This window comes from Syngnathoides biaculeatus, chromosome 13 (assembly GCF_019802595.1).
Source record: "Syngnathoides biaculeatus isolate LvHL_M chromosome 13, ASM1980259v1, whole genome shotgun sequence".
In the NCBI taxonomy this organism is placed as follows: Eukaryota; Metazoa; Chordata; class Actinopteri; order Syngnathiformes; family Syngnathidae; genus Syngnathoides; species Syngnathoides biaculeatus.
In genome coordinates this window covers 20,153,985-20,167,243 of record NC_084652.1, presented here as the reverse complement: position 1 = coordinate 20,167,243, position 13,259 = coordinate 20,153,985, and the positions used below count along the sequence as shown (strand labels likewise).

The 13,259-nt window shown below is 41.5% G+C and overlaps 1 protein-coding gene across 10 annotated transcripts in view; it reads left to right on the top strand.

Moving 5' to 3' along the window:
* Positions 1-356: 356 nt before the first annotated feature.
* slc6a9 (solute carrier family 6 member 9) overlaps positions 357-13,259 on the top strand; it is a 109,224-nt gene continuing 96,321 nt past the window's right edge. For 4 of the 10 annotated variants that reach the window (XM_061839410.1, XM_061839409.1, XM_061839402.1 and 1 more), the window contains exons 1-2: positions 364-884; positions 994-1,630. In XM_061839410.1, coding sequence (XP_061695394.1) covers positions 1,625-1,630 — 6 coding nt within the window. In that variant the 5' untranslated portion in view covers positions 364-884; positions 994-1,624. Of the gene's footprint in view, positions 885-993; positions 1,631-13,259 lie in introns of all 10 variants that reach the window. The other 6 variants (XM_061839404.1, XM_061839411.1, XM_061839403.1 and 3 more) reach the window with 6 other exon arrangements.

The window sequence follows — 13,259 nt, the reverse complement described above, 5'->3', positions numbered from 1 at the left end:
GGGTCTGTAGTTGTGCCTTTTGGGTCTCCCTTGACAGATTCCCACTGCGAACATTAGAATATTTTTGCAACAGTGCATGCTAATGTAGATTTCAGATGTGCCTTCAAATACATTCACAGATTATGTCTCTAACACAAATGTTATCAATTTGCCTGTCAGAAGCTCCCAAAGACAAGACATCAACATTTGGTTTCTCCCATAATGTAAATTTTGGACTTTGAAGAAAGAAAAGTAAAATCCTTCCCTTATTTTTCTGGTATTTAACAAATTAAAATAATTTGTATCCTACTTGACCTAAAACAGCAAACATTTAGTCAGATTTTGTCAGATTGAGAAAAAAGTATATCTTTTTTACATGCAGGTGTATTTCAATCAGTTATACTAGGGCAGAAAAGTATTTCAGTACGCTTTCATGTTATAGATTTAGTGAAAATTGTGGAAATATTTCTGAGTGGGCAAATTCCTGCGTCCTTTCTCCATTTAAAATCCTCTTCATGGATTCTTGGTTGTTTGTGATGTGATTTCTGGTTTTCCGAGATGTTGAATTTTGGGGGCTCGTGTGCTATAAACTGTAATCATCCAAATTATACACATGCAGGATATTAACAACAGCAACATCAATGCAATAATTCTCTCCGAGTGTGTGGAGTGGCTTTCTATAATTTGTTTGAGTTTTAAATTGAAGTGCCTGACTAAATTAAGCTTCTAGCACGACTGTATCTAGGGGTACCGTGTGTACTATGAGTAGCAGTGCAAGATTTGAGCGCCACTATATGGTCAGAAGCTTCACCTCCCTCCTCAGCCCTCTCACTCCACCTTCTGACCATCTGTGCGCCAGCAGCGTCACACACGACGCATACACAAGCGCCTAAAAAAAAATCAAGGTAAACCCAAATCTGCATGCCAAAACTCTCGCAGAGTCATGTCATCGTTTGTTCTGCATCGTCATCCCTCGTCACACAATTCATACAAATCAATGTTGTGTCCGTGCAGCAGCGGCGTTTCCATGTGCGAGCCGCAGCCAGGGGCTACCACACCAGTCTACGACGCTGCGTTGACGCATTCATATACGGCATCTGCACGGCGTGCAGCCTTTTCTTCTGCCGTTTGAATGGATGCGAATGCTCGCTGCCGCCAACAAATGCTAAACAAGCATATATGGACGCAACACACAAACATCTCATTGCATGTTCACAAAAGAAGGAACGACGCCGGCAGTCATTCAGCCACAGAGCACCTGTACGCCACACCACAAAGTGCTCTGGGGTATAATAATCATTTTAGTTTAGCTTTTTTTTTCCCTACAGTTCCCCCCAATATGGACAACTCGCCTAATTGGTTTGGCGTTGGAATCAGCATACAGCAAATAGGACAAGCGTCCCCGACAAGGTCCGTGGGAGCACGTGTCACGTCGCTTCGCGTCATGCGTGTAGTAAGCGTTTGTATTTTAACTTGCAGCTGCCCTTTCAGTTGATAGGAGAGTTGTAAAAGGAGGGGCTTGGTAGTCGTTGACCCGGCTGTGGTCGAAAGAGGGCAAGGGAGTCAAGATGATGCAACTTTTAACACATATTGACGGAAATATACTCTATGATGTGACTCGTATAGGTCAAATGGAGGAATCGTCATGACAGTAAGATAACACTTTTTGCACTTTTCCGTTCTGGCTTACTATGAAATGAGTGATTACTTCGTAAATTGCCCTGGTTTTGTGTTTTTTATTGCGTCATTATATACATGTAAAATGTATATATATATATATATATATATATATATATATATATATATAAAATATTATTTTTTTCCCCCAAAGAAGTAGCAGTCATATTTTCTGCCCCACATTGAGTGGAATAGATGATACGCGCCACTGTGTGTGCGTGTGTGTCTGCGTGTGTGTGTATCAAGTGTCAACAGGTGTCATGCATCAGTGTTTCTGTGTGGGTACCCGACACGGTGAACAAAATTATTTGACCGGATGAACACATGCTGCTCATGTAGATTTGGTGGAAAGGTTGTCATAAATGTGCAAAACTGATATTTGAGGACCTCAAGTGTAATGTCATATTAAGTCATGTTGCTATTACTTTTAACCTCCCTTAAACGACTGCATCAAAATTAAACAATGACATTAATAACCGTCATGTTATGTAGAAATGTGGTTTTTCCTCAAAAGAAAGAAATGTATGTATGTCATTTGGTTTGGGATTAATCTACTTCCTGCATATTTTATTCACTTTTCCCTGAGAGATGTATCGTAAAATGGATTCAATGTAAAAAAAAAAAACTAAACAAAAAAGATTTCATAGATGGAGAAGAAAAATTAAAAATGTCAAAACAAAACAAACCTTTGCCTGCTTATTCTAAAATTCTAACTTGTAGGAAAAAGTGAAAGTAGTGTATTAATTATATTGTTTTTCTCCATCTTTCCTGCTACAGTAACTGCAAATTCTTATTAAAAATTAATGAGGGGTGAAAATCTCTCACCCAACGTGATTGAATTCAACAGCTACTTGTACTAATTATTGATGCATCTTCATGCTTTTGAATCAATGCATACAAAATTATTTTTTCCTGACATTTGACTCGAGCAGCAGTGTTTGTAATGACCCATATTTCCAGGATAATGAAACAATATAAAGAGATCCATTTACTTCTATTATATTCCATAAAAGCAAAAAGAAAGTACGTATAAATACTGAACAATAGATACTTTTTATGTGACGTCATGAGTCATTTGACTTTTGTTTACCACGCCCGCTGGACGGCAAAACTACAATACAACTTGCATGTTTTAGGGATGTTTTTGTGAATATTGGCTTGCTTACAAGCATCTTAATGGCCTTTTCATCATGGTATTTCATTGTGTGCCTTATGGTTGTAAGAACAGACAGAAAAAGGATTCTGACACTTCAGTCATTGTTTACCTTTTGCTGGGCATTCAGCTAATTTACTGTGGTATCCTCCACACGTGTTTCATATCTTTGCGGAGGTCTTTGGGCTGTCATTATGCCTACCAACATCTGCAGTGAAACTTTGCTTTCCAGGTTTGCTGTGAATAACGTGAACCTCATGGCTGCCGCTAGCCATAGCCTTTAGCTGCACTTTTGCTAACTCGTGGGAGCGGGCTATGCCGATCGCATGTTTCGAGCGTGAGCGCCGGTCCCTGGCTGAGTAACTTTTCGTGCACACTCAGTGACCTGTTACCAAAAACTATGCGGTCTCTGACCATCTCTTTGCTGTTTGTATAGTTACAGTCTTTAAGCAACAACTTGAGTTTTGTCACAAAGTCCTCCAATGGATCACAATTACCTTGCGCGTTCTCATGAAACTTATGTCTAGCAAATACATGTATGGGGTTTGCTTTTGGAGTGAGGTAATCAGAGAATTTTTCCCAATAAGTTTTTAGAAACTTATCTTATCTTATCTACATTGTGTCTTTGTGGATCTAGAGAAAGCCTATGACAGAGTACCAAGAGAGGAACTGTGGTACTGCATGCGTAAGTCTGGTGTGGCAGAGAAGTATGTTAAAATAGTACAGGACATGTATGATGGCAGCAGAACAATGGTGAGGTGTGCCTTAGGTGTGACAGAGGAATTTAAGGTGGAGGTGGGACTGCATCAGGGATCAGCTTCCTGTTTGCAGTGGTAATGGATAGGCTGACAGATGAGGTTAGACTGGAATCCCCTTGGACCATGATGTTCGCAGATGATATTGTCATATGCAGTGAAAGCAGGGAGCACGCAGAGGAACAATTGGAAAGATGGAGACATGCACTGGAAAGGAGAGGAATGAAGATTAGCCGAAGTAAAACAGAATATATGTGCGTGAATGAGAAAAGTAGAGGGGGAAAAGTGAGGCTACAGGGAGAAGAGATAGCGAGGGTGGACGACTTCAAATACTTGGGGTCAACAATACAGAGCAATGGAGAGTGTGGTCAGGAAGTGAAGAAACAGGTCCAAGCAGGTTGGAACAGCTGGCGAAAGGTGTCTGGTGTGTTATGTGACAGAAGAGTGTCTGCTAGGATGAAGGGCAAAGTTTATAAAACAGTGGTGAGGCTGGCCATGATGTACAGATTTGAGACGGTGGCACTGAAGAAACATCAGGAAGCAGAACTGGAGGTGGCAGAAATGAAGATGTTGAGGTTCTCGCTCGGAGTGAGCAGGTTGGATAGGATTAGAAATGAGCTCATTAGAGGGACAGCCAAAGCTGGATGTTTTGGAGACAAGATTCGAGAGAGCAGACTTCGATGGTTTGGACATGTTCAGAGGCGAGAGAGTGAGTATATTGGTAGAAGGATGCTGAGGATGGAGCTCCCAGGCAAAAGAGCGAGAGGAAGACCAAAGAGAAGGTTTATGGATGTGGTGAGGGAAGACATGAGGGCAGTTGGGGTTAGAGAGGAAGATGCAGGAGATAGGCTAAGATGGCAAAAGATGACACGCTGTGGCGACCCCTAACGGGACAAGCCGAAAGGAAAAGAAGAAGAAGAAGAAGAATCTTCGTCTCCTGTCAGTGTTCACGTAGTGCTGAAATCCCATCCTTTATAGCCGATCAAAAGCAAAAGGAAACGGCACTTTTCCTCTTCAACTCTGTTTTTAAGCAGTCTCGTGAACATGAGTTCGGCGTGTTGCTTGAATCTCCGCCACGCTTCTGGTAAATTGGATGAGTTGGAACACCGAACGCCTCGTTGTCATCTTGGTTCGTTTTTTTCTTTCCTGTGAGTCCGAAGTTATACTTCCGTCGCTCTGACACCATGTTATGATCTTGCCATCGTGTTGTTGAATAACATAGATGTGAGTCCAACTGTACTTTTTAACGTGGGTGATATTTATTTCGTTGCCCCCAACAACCTCATTTCCTTATCGTCCTGTCTCGATGCGCCCCGCTGACATTGACACAATGCTTTCGGGTTTCACATGTGGCTTCTTTCGTTCTTCTTTCTTTATTCCTCACGCCAGCATAAGTGCCTCAAGCACTTGTGGTTACAGTGTTCGTTTGTCAAAGGACTTTCAAGATAAGAGAGCAAACGATAATCGTAGCCAAAACATTACAGTATACATTTATTGCTTCCTAGCCATGATATGTAGACGCGATCTTGCGGTCCCAAACAAACAAACAGATGGTTGGCGTGACGCCAGTGAAAAGTATCTATTAGTTCTTATCATCTAACAGTATGGTTTCATGTCTAGAAAGAGTACCAGAGATGCATTATTTGCCTGAGGATGCTCATGGAAAAGAACAGAGAAGGTCAGAAGGAGCTACATTGTATCTTTGTAGACCTAGAGAAAGCCTAGGGCAGAGTACCATGAGAGGAACTGTGGTACTGCATGCACAAGTCTGATCCTATATAGAATAGTACAGGACATGTATGAGGGCAGCAGAACAGCGGTGAGATGTGCCGTTGGTGTGTCAGAAGAATTTAAGGTGGAGGTGGGACTGCATCAGGGATCCGCGCTGAGCCCCTTCCCGTTTGTGGTAGTAATGGATAGGCTGACAGACGAGGTTAGACTGGATTCTCCTTGGGCCATGATGTTCGCAGATGATATTGTGATCTGCAGTGAAAGTAGGGAACAGACAGAGGAACAATTAGAAGGATGGAGGTATGCACTGGAAAGGAGAGGAATGAAGATTAGCCGACGCAAAACAGAATATGTAGAGAGGAGGATGCACGAGATAGGGTTAGATGGAAAAAGATGACACACTGTGGCGACTCCTAACGGGACAAGCCGAAAAAAAAAAAGATCCATGTTACATTTATTGGCCACAAACTAGACAGTGGTTTTAGTGATAAATGCTATAATAATTAATTCTAATGAGGCTCAATTACAAAGAGATTGTTCACTGCTTCTCATGCATGTTTGTGAAACAGAAATCTGAGGCGCTTCGGGATTTTAGGTCACTGATGTCTGAGGTGGCTGCATTCCTCAGATCCAGAGTCACATAGACTTGAAAGTCAAGTAACATCCATTCATCCATTTTCTGAGCCGCTTATCCTCACTTGGGTGGTGTGCGTGTTGGAGCCCATCTCAGCTATCTCCAGGCAAGAGGCAGAGATACTGTTGGCTTGAAGTGGTTGCCAGCCAATCGCAGGGCACATATAAATGAACAACCATTCACACTCACATTCACACCTACGGGCAATTTAGTCTTCATTTAACTTACCATGCATGTTTTTAGAACGTGGGAGGAAACTGGAGTGCCAGGGAAAAAAAACATCACAGGCACAGGGAGAACGATTTGAAACCCAGCCAGATGTGCTAACCAGTCATCCACCATGCCGCAAAAAAAAAAAAGTCACATTAAATGTCGTATTTTCTAGGTTAACATTTCTGGGTTGTTCATCAAATGCTGCAGACAGACTTAATTCTTAATTTGGAATTAATGGTAACTTAACAATTAAATGTTAAGGTTTTAGTTTAAATTGTAAGAACAATTGTGTTAGCATCATTATCATTGATTTAAAAGGGATTTTCAAGATCTAAAATCCCAATGTAATTTCATTGCTGAAAATGAGTAATTTGAAGACAACATTAATCCGCCTATACACAATTTGAACAACTTTATACAATTTTATACATGATATTTAGAGGTAATATGGCTTTTCTCTCATGGTCTCATTGGGGACCTCGTCTAACCCCTGTACTGAGAGGAAAAGTGTACTTGGATTACATTATGTTAAGTAACGAGTATCGGTCTCGGAGATCTAGGTGTATCAACTCGGTTGCTGAACTGGGTGGTGGTCAAATGAGGGTATGTCAGAAGAAGTTGCACATGCATGAATGGTAGTAGATAAGCACAATCCTAAACCAGATGCACTCCCACCCCCACAAAATCATGATTCACGCAGAAGCTTGCTTGTTTCCTTTTTTCATGAAGGACTCAGGCAGTTGCACACATGTCGAAAGGAAGAAATTCTTGAGAAAAATAGATACGGGGTGAAAAAAAGGTTTGTTTCAAAAGGACTCATTTTTATAAACGTTACTCTCCTTGTCTCTGGAACAAATACAGAGCATCCATGATGAAGTTAGGCTTTTTAGATGTGTTGCCCCCACATTAATGACTCAACCAAGTAATTTTCCACAAGTTTTTCTTTTACATTTACAATCATTATTGCAATAGTGCTATCAACCATGGTGTTTGGTTCAGTATAAGATTCAATAAGGTGCCTTATCCTACATGGAGTTGTTAAGCAATGGATAAAAGTCACTTAATTTTGTCACAAAGTATTGTCAATCTTAACCTGTAATATTTGACTCTTACTGTCTGTATTTTGTATGTGTTTTAGTGCGTGTGTGTGTCTGTCTGTGTCATACGACAGTTGGTCATTTTTAATATCTAGGAATCACTAAAATGTAAAAAATTAATTGAAACTTTTCTAAATAATAAATAAAGGGAATGGAGGTATATTTGACACAAGTAGTTTAAAACTCAACCACCTGCAGTTGTAGCTGAGACTCATATGCTTGAATCGGAATATACTGTGTTCCTGGTAAATGGCTGCACCCCGGTTCCCTGCAAAGCTGGAAATTGGACAATAGCTAACAGACTTAGCACATTCAAATGTGCACCACAAGCTTTTTCCTGTTTGTCACAGTCTGCACACTTGCCCAAACGAGGTAAGTCTTTTTTTCATGTGTGGAGTCGGCGCAATAGCTGGCCTGATGCAGGTACATGTGGTTCAGCCAGCTTTTGAAAAGGACCTTACTCAATATTTTCTGAGTGGAAAGAATTTGTTGATGAAAAGGGTCATCGCAGAGAGATGCTGCCCATAGCTTTATTTGCACATTTCTCAAAGAGGTTTCAAATTTATGTTTGTGGTCTGTGTTTGGGCACTTGTGTTTCATGGCATGTTAAGCTTTTAAACTGCATCTGCCACTGAGGTGTTTTTTAGTTTGAGAAATGCTTCTGGTCTTACATTTTTTACGTCGAAAAGTGTTTTGTGGAGTTTGTAATAAGTGAATGATTGTAATCCGTGGCAGACTGTTTTTAAGTCATTAGCGCCAAGATGTTTTTTTTTTTTTTTTTATCAATTTTGATGCATAATCCCTCTTTCAAATGTTTATTTCTGTAGTCAGATGGTTTCTAGTGTGATTGTAGAGGGCCCTATCCCCACTACGAACTGCGACCTCTTTAGCCTGGTGGAGTTGCTCAAGTCTGGCTGTAAACCACGGCTTGTTGTTATTAAATGCGTGAAAAGTTTTTGTTGGTACACACACCTCCTCAGAAGAAACTGACATACACAGTAACAATATCTATGAATTCATTAAGGCTGCTTGTTGAACTTTCAAAGACATTTCAGTCTGTGCAGTCAAAGGAACTTTGAAGTTTTCATTTTGCCTCGTTGGTTCAGTTTTTAACTGATTTTACCAAAGGGATCGTGGATTCAAATACTTGCCTGTATGCAGATATTAAGTAGTGTAGGGATTTGCGAGTTTGGACCCTATGCGTGTTCACGAATCAAGGAAGATATGACCAATGATCAGAAAAAGTTAACAGCAAATGGATTTATTACAAAAGAATGTGCAGTACAGACATCCGGGTCTTATCTAGGTATCTGCCGCACACGAGACGTGTGTCTTCTGGCAGGATAGCCAAAGAAGAAGACAAAAGCTGCCCAGTAAGGAAGGGACTGCTGGAGCATTCATACAGACAAGTGTAGGGTTTATGGGTATAATAATATGTCTATGGTGATATGGTAAGGTATAGTAAAAAAATGTAATTTATTTGGAAAGTAAGCGTTTGTGTTCACTTCCAGGTTAGTCCTGTTTATGCTTTAACTTTAAAATCAAAATGATTTTGTCTCATAAATGGGCCACCTGTCACTTTTTATGTTTAAAATTTATGAACATTTATTTAGCAGTCTCATAATCTAAAATTTGGTACATTTTATTAAATATGAGTTCTAGTTTAAAAAGACTTACTTAAAATCAAAACACAAAAAAGACTGGATTTTTTTTTGTATTTAATAAACCCTGGTGAAAGAAAGTATGCATCCAAAAAGACATATAGTACATTGTGTGTTGGACTAAAGTTGTGGGGGCCTAATGCATCCAGTCCAAATGAGAGAAAGAGAGAGAGAGAGGCAAGAAAAAGTTGGGATTTTTTCTGAAGTTAGTAAATTCCCTGAAATCAAGAGGCACTAATATAGTACAGTCTGGATGTATACAGACTTCCATGTGGGGAAAAAAACAAAACCAAATACAGTATTGTATACGTGTGTGTTAGTATATACAGTGATGAGATTGCATTATTGCACAGATATCAAAATATCTAATTTGGAAATATAATTGCTTTAATTTTATTTCAATACTACATTCAATAAATAGATTTCAGCAGTCATGTTGGAAGAGTGACTAGAGCTGCTGCCTCATGGGCAGACTATCCCTTTTTTGATAACACCATGGATTTTTATAGGGCCCTTTTCTCAATGCCTGTGTTCCTTGCGATTAGCTAGCAACCAGTTCAGGGTGGAACCTACTTGAAAATAGCTGGGATAGGTTCCAGCATGCCCACTATCCTAGTGAGGTTAAGTGGTACAGCCTTGTGTCATGTTGAGATTCTATGATTATTCATCACCGTAGATGAGACTGTCAGTGTACCATCATTAAAGGGCTACTGTGATGAAATGGATGAGTTTTAGTATATTGTTAATGAAAAACTGGCAGCCAATATGGCGACCACTTGGATGTCGTAGAATGACACTTCTGCAACTTTGCGCATGGATGACGCGCTCTCCGCTCACATTTATTTTTTCGTAAAGGCATTGAAGTGAATAATGTTATAAGTATTTTTCATTACTATATCTATTTTAGAATGTTCATAGGGACGACACTTGGGGTTTAAGAAGGATGTTTTCATTCAAGGAGTTGTACCAAAGAAAAAAGCGATTTGAGTTCCCCTCCCTCTTGAGGTAGCAGACACGAGCGAGGCTGGATTTGAACACAGGCCATCAGAACTGTGAAGCAGAAGTGCTGACCAGTCCTTCACTGTGCCACCCCTTTGGCAAAATATGACTTTAAACTCCTGGCACTCCGGTTTCTTCCCACATCCCAAAATCATGCATTAATTGGACACTCTAAATTGCTTTAGGTGTGATTGTGACTGCTACTGTTGTCTGTCTCCATGTGCCCTGCGATTGCTTGGCAACCAGTCCAGGGTGTACCCCCTCTCCTGCCTGATGATAGCTGGGAGAGGCTCCGGCACGGCCGCGACCCTTGTGAGAACAAGCAGCTCAGAAATAAATTGATGCATGGTCTTGATGCAGTCAGAAGTCTTGAGTAGAGGATGTGTGCGGAATGACTTTATTCAGCAGTGCGCTTCAATGACCTACTTGGACCGTATTTTAATACTTTATAAGGAATGAAAAAAATAATGCTGCTTCCTGCAAATGGAAAACACTGCAGCATTTTAAATGCAGCCATATATTTCCTAAAACTTTTGTGATAAAATTCTGAGGCAATATTGCCACCCCTTAAATGTAGTATTTCTGCTGTTCATGAAATGAAAGCATCACATAGGTGTTGTACCCCTTCATATAATTGACTTCACTTCTAAATAGCTCAAAATGATCGGTCAGTAATTTGGATACATCATTGTGATATAAAATTACACAGTGAAAGGATATGTAGCCATTATTGATTTTACCTTTAAGAGGAATCCAATGCAATGGTGGGAAAGGAATTAATGAAATACCAAAAGTTCATCATCCACCAGAAAGCCACCCATTATAACCCTAACCCTGCGATAGGCTGGCAACCAGTTCAGGGTGAACTCTGCCTCCTGCCCGATGACAGCTGGGATAAGCTCCAGCACTCCTGTGACTCTGGTTAGGAAAAGCAGCTAAGAAAATGGATGAATGTGTTTGTGCAACAACTATCACACACATCATGCCACTTTCGTTATGATCAATCAAATGAGTTAAGTGGAGTATAATTAGGGACTTCAAGACCTCCTCTGCTGCCCTCAACACTATCAAAAACATGAAACTACATTTACAACTTACATTACATTTTATTTATTTATTTATTTCCAACAGTCTTTTGTCTTTATATTATAATGTGTCTGCCTAGCTACTAGTCGTGTGTGGGTTATTTTAGGTATTTTTCAGCTTCAATTTGTTGCCATGTCAATATAATTTGCACAAACCCTTTAATGCCCTAAATGCTGGTCCATGCCATGCATACACAATGGTAACAGCTGTTTCTTTTTCAAACCAATCACATTTGAGATTTAATGAACAAAGCGAGATAGTGATACTGGAGTTTTTTTGTTCTCTGATTGGCGATTACAGCAAAAGCTGGAAAGTCAAGCAAATTGCACATAATAACACATGAAATAACTGATGTAACATGAGACAAATCATGCGATAGTCTACTAAATATATGACTAATAATGATTGGACCAGAAGCATGTGAGTGAGTCTCCTAATATGGTACAAGGCAGAAAAATAGTTGGTTCTGTGAGCAAGAATTAATGACTCAATTGCCAGAGGGGAAAAAACTGTTCGAATGCCTGCTAGTTTTAACTTTCATTGATCTGTCGCGGTTTCATGACGGAAGGAGCTGGAAGAGCTAGTGGCAAGTATGTGGAGTATTTGAAAGGATCCTGCCTGCTCTGGATCTAGTTCGTGTTGCATGCAAGTTTCCAATAGTGGATAGCTTGGTGCCGACAATCCGTTCAGCAGTTTTGATTGTCCGTTGCAGTCGGAGTTTGTCCTTTTTTGTGACGGCCCCAAACCAGACTGTGATGGAGGTACACAGTACTGATTGGATGACTGGTGTGTAGAACTGTCTCAGCAGCTCTTGTGACAGGCGGTGCTTCCTCAGAAGCCGCAAGAAGAATCCTTTGCTGGGCCTTTTTTTTAGGATGGAGTTAATGTTCATCTCCCACTTGAGGTCCTGTGAAACTGTAATTCCCAAGAACTTGAAGATCTCAACGGTTGACACAAGACAGTTGGACAGTGTCAGGGACAGCTGTGGTGAAGGATGCCTCCTGAAGTCCACAATAATCTCTACAGTCTTTAGAGTGTTTAATGCCAGGTTGTGTTGACCACACCAACACTCCAGTCTCGCAACTTCTCCGTCGATACCCAGACTTGTCGCTGTCTTTGATGAGGCCGATGACCGATGACCATGGTGTTATCTGTGAACTCAGGAATTTGACAGTCGGATGACACAAGGTGCAGTCGTTCGTGTAAAGCGAGAAGAGCAGAGGGGTGCAAGCTTGGGGTGCCCCGGTGCTGATTGTGTGCATGGATGAGATGGTGTCCCCCAGCCTCACCTGCTGTGTCCTGCCCATCAGGAAGTTGTAGATTCACTGTGAGATGGAAGGGCAGACGCTGACCTGGAGAAAATTGGAGGAGAGGTGTTCAGGGAGGCGGCACGGTGGATCAGCTGGTAGAGCGTTGGCCTCACAGTTCTGAGGTCCCGGGTTCAGTCCCGGTCCCACCTGTGTGGAGTTTGTATGTTCTCCCCGTGCCTGCAACATTAATTGGACACTCTAAATTGTCCCTAGGTGTGATTGTGAGAGTGACTGTTGTTTGTCTCTATGTGCCCTGCAATTGGCTGGCAAACAGTTCATGGTGCACTCCGCCTACGTTGATGGGTGGGATGGGCTCAAGCACTCCCCGTGACCCTCGTGATTATAAACGGTGAAGAGGATGGATGGATGGTGTTCAGGGATGATGGTGTTAAATGCAGAGCTGAAGTCCATGAACAGGATCCTCGCATAGGTACCTCGCTGTCAAGATGTTCAAGGATGAAGTGCAGACCCATATTGACAGCATCATCCGCAGACCTGTTAGCTCGATAAGCAAACTGCAGGTGGCCCAGTGGGAGACCTCTGACGCTTTTGAGGTGGTCCAGGACAAGGTGTTCAAAGGACTTCATGACCACAGATGTCAAGGCAACAGGCCTGTAGTCATTAAGACTGCTGGTTCATTGGGGACTGGTGTAATGGTGGAGCATTTGAAGTAGGTCGGTACTTCACACAGTTGTACAGACCTGTTGAAGATCTTTGTGAAGACAGGAGCAAGCTGGTCTTGCGCAGAGTTCGAGGCGGGATGGGGACACAAAGTCTGGGCCCGGCGCTTTGTTGATCTTTTGATGTTTCAAGATCTGTCTCACGCTGCTTTCATGGATGTCAAATGGTGGTGTGGAAGATGGTGCGGCTTGGGGTCCGACTTGGTGGGTACGCGGTGTGGAAGTGTCCATTTCAAATCTGCAGTAAAAGCTGTTTAGGTTGTCAGCCAGCCTGCTCTTTGTTT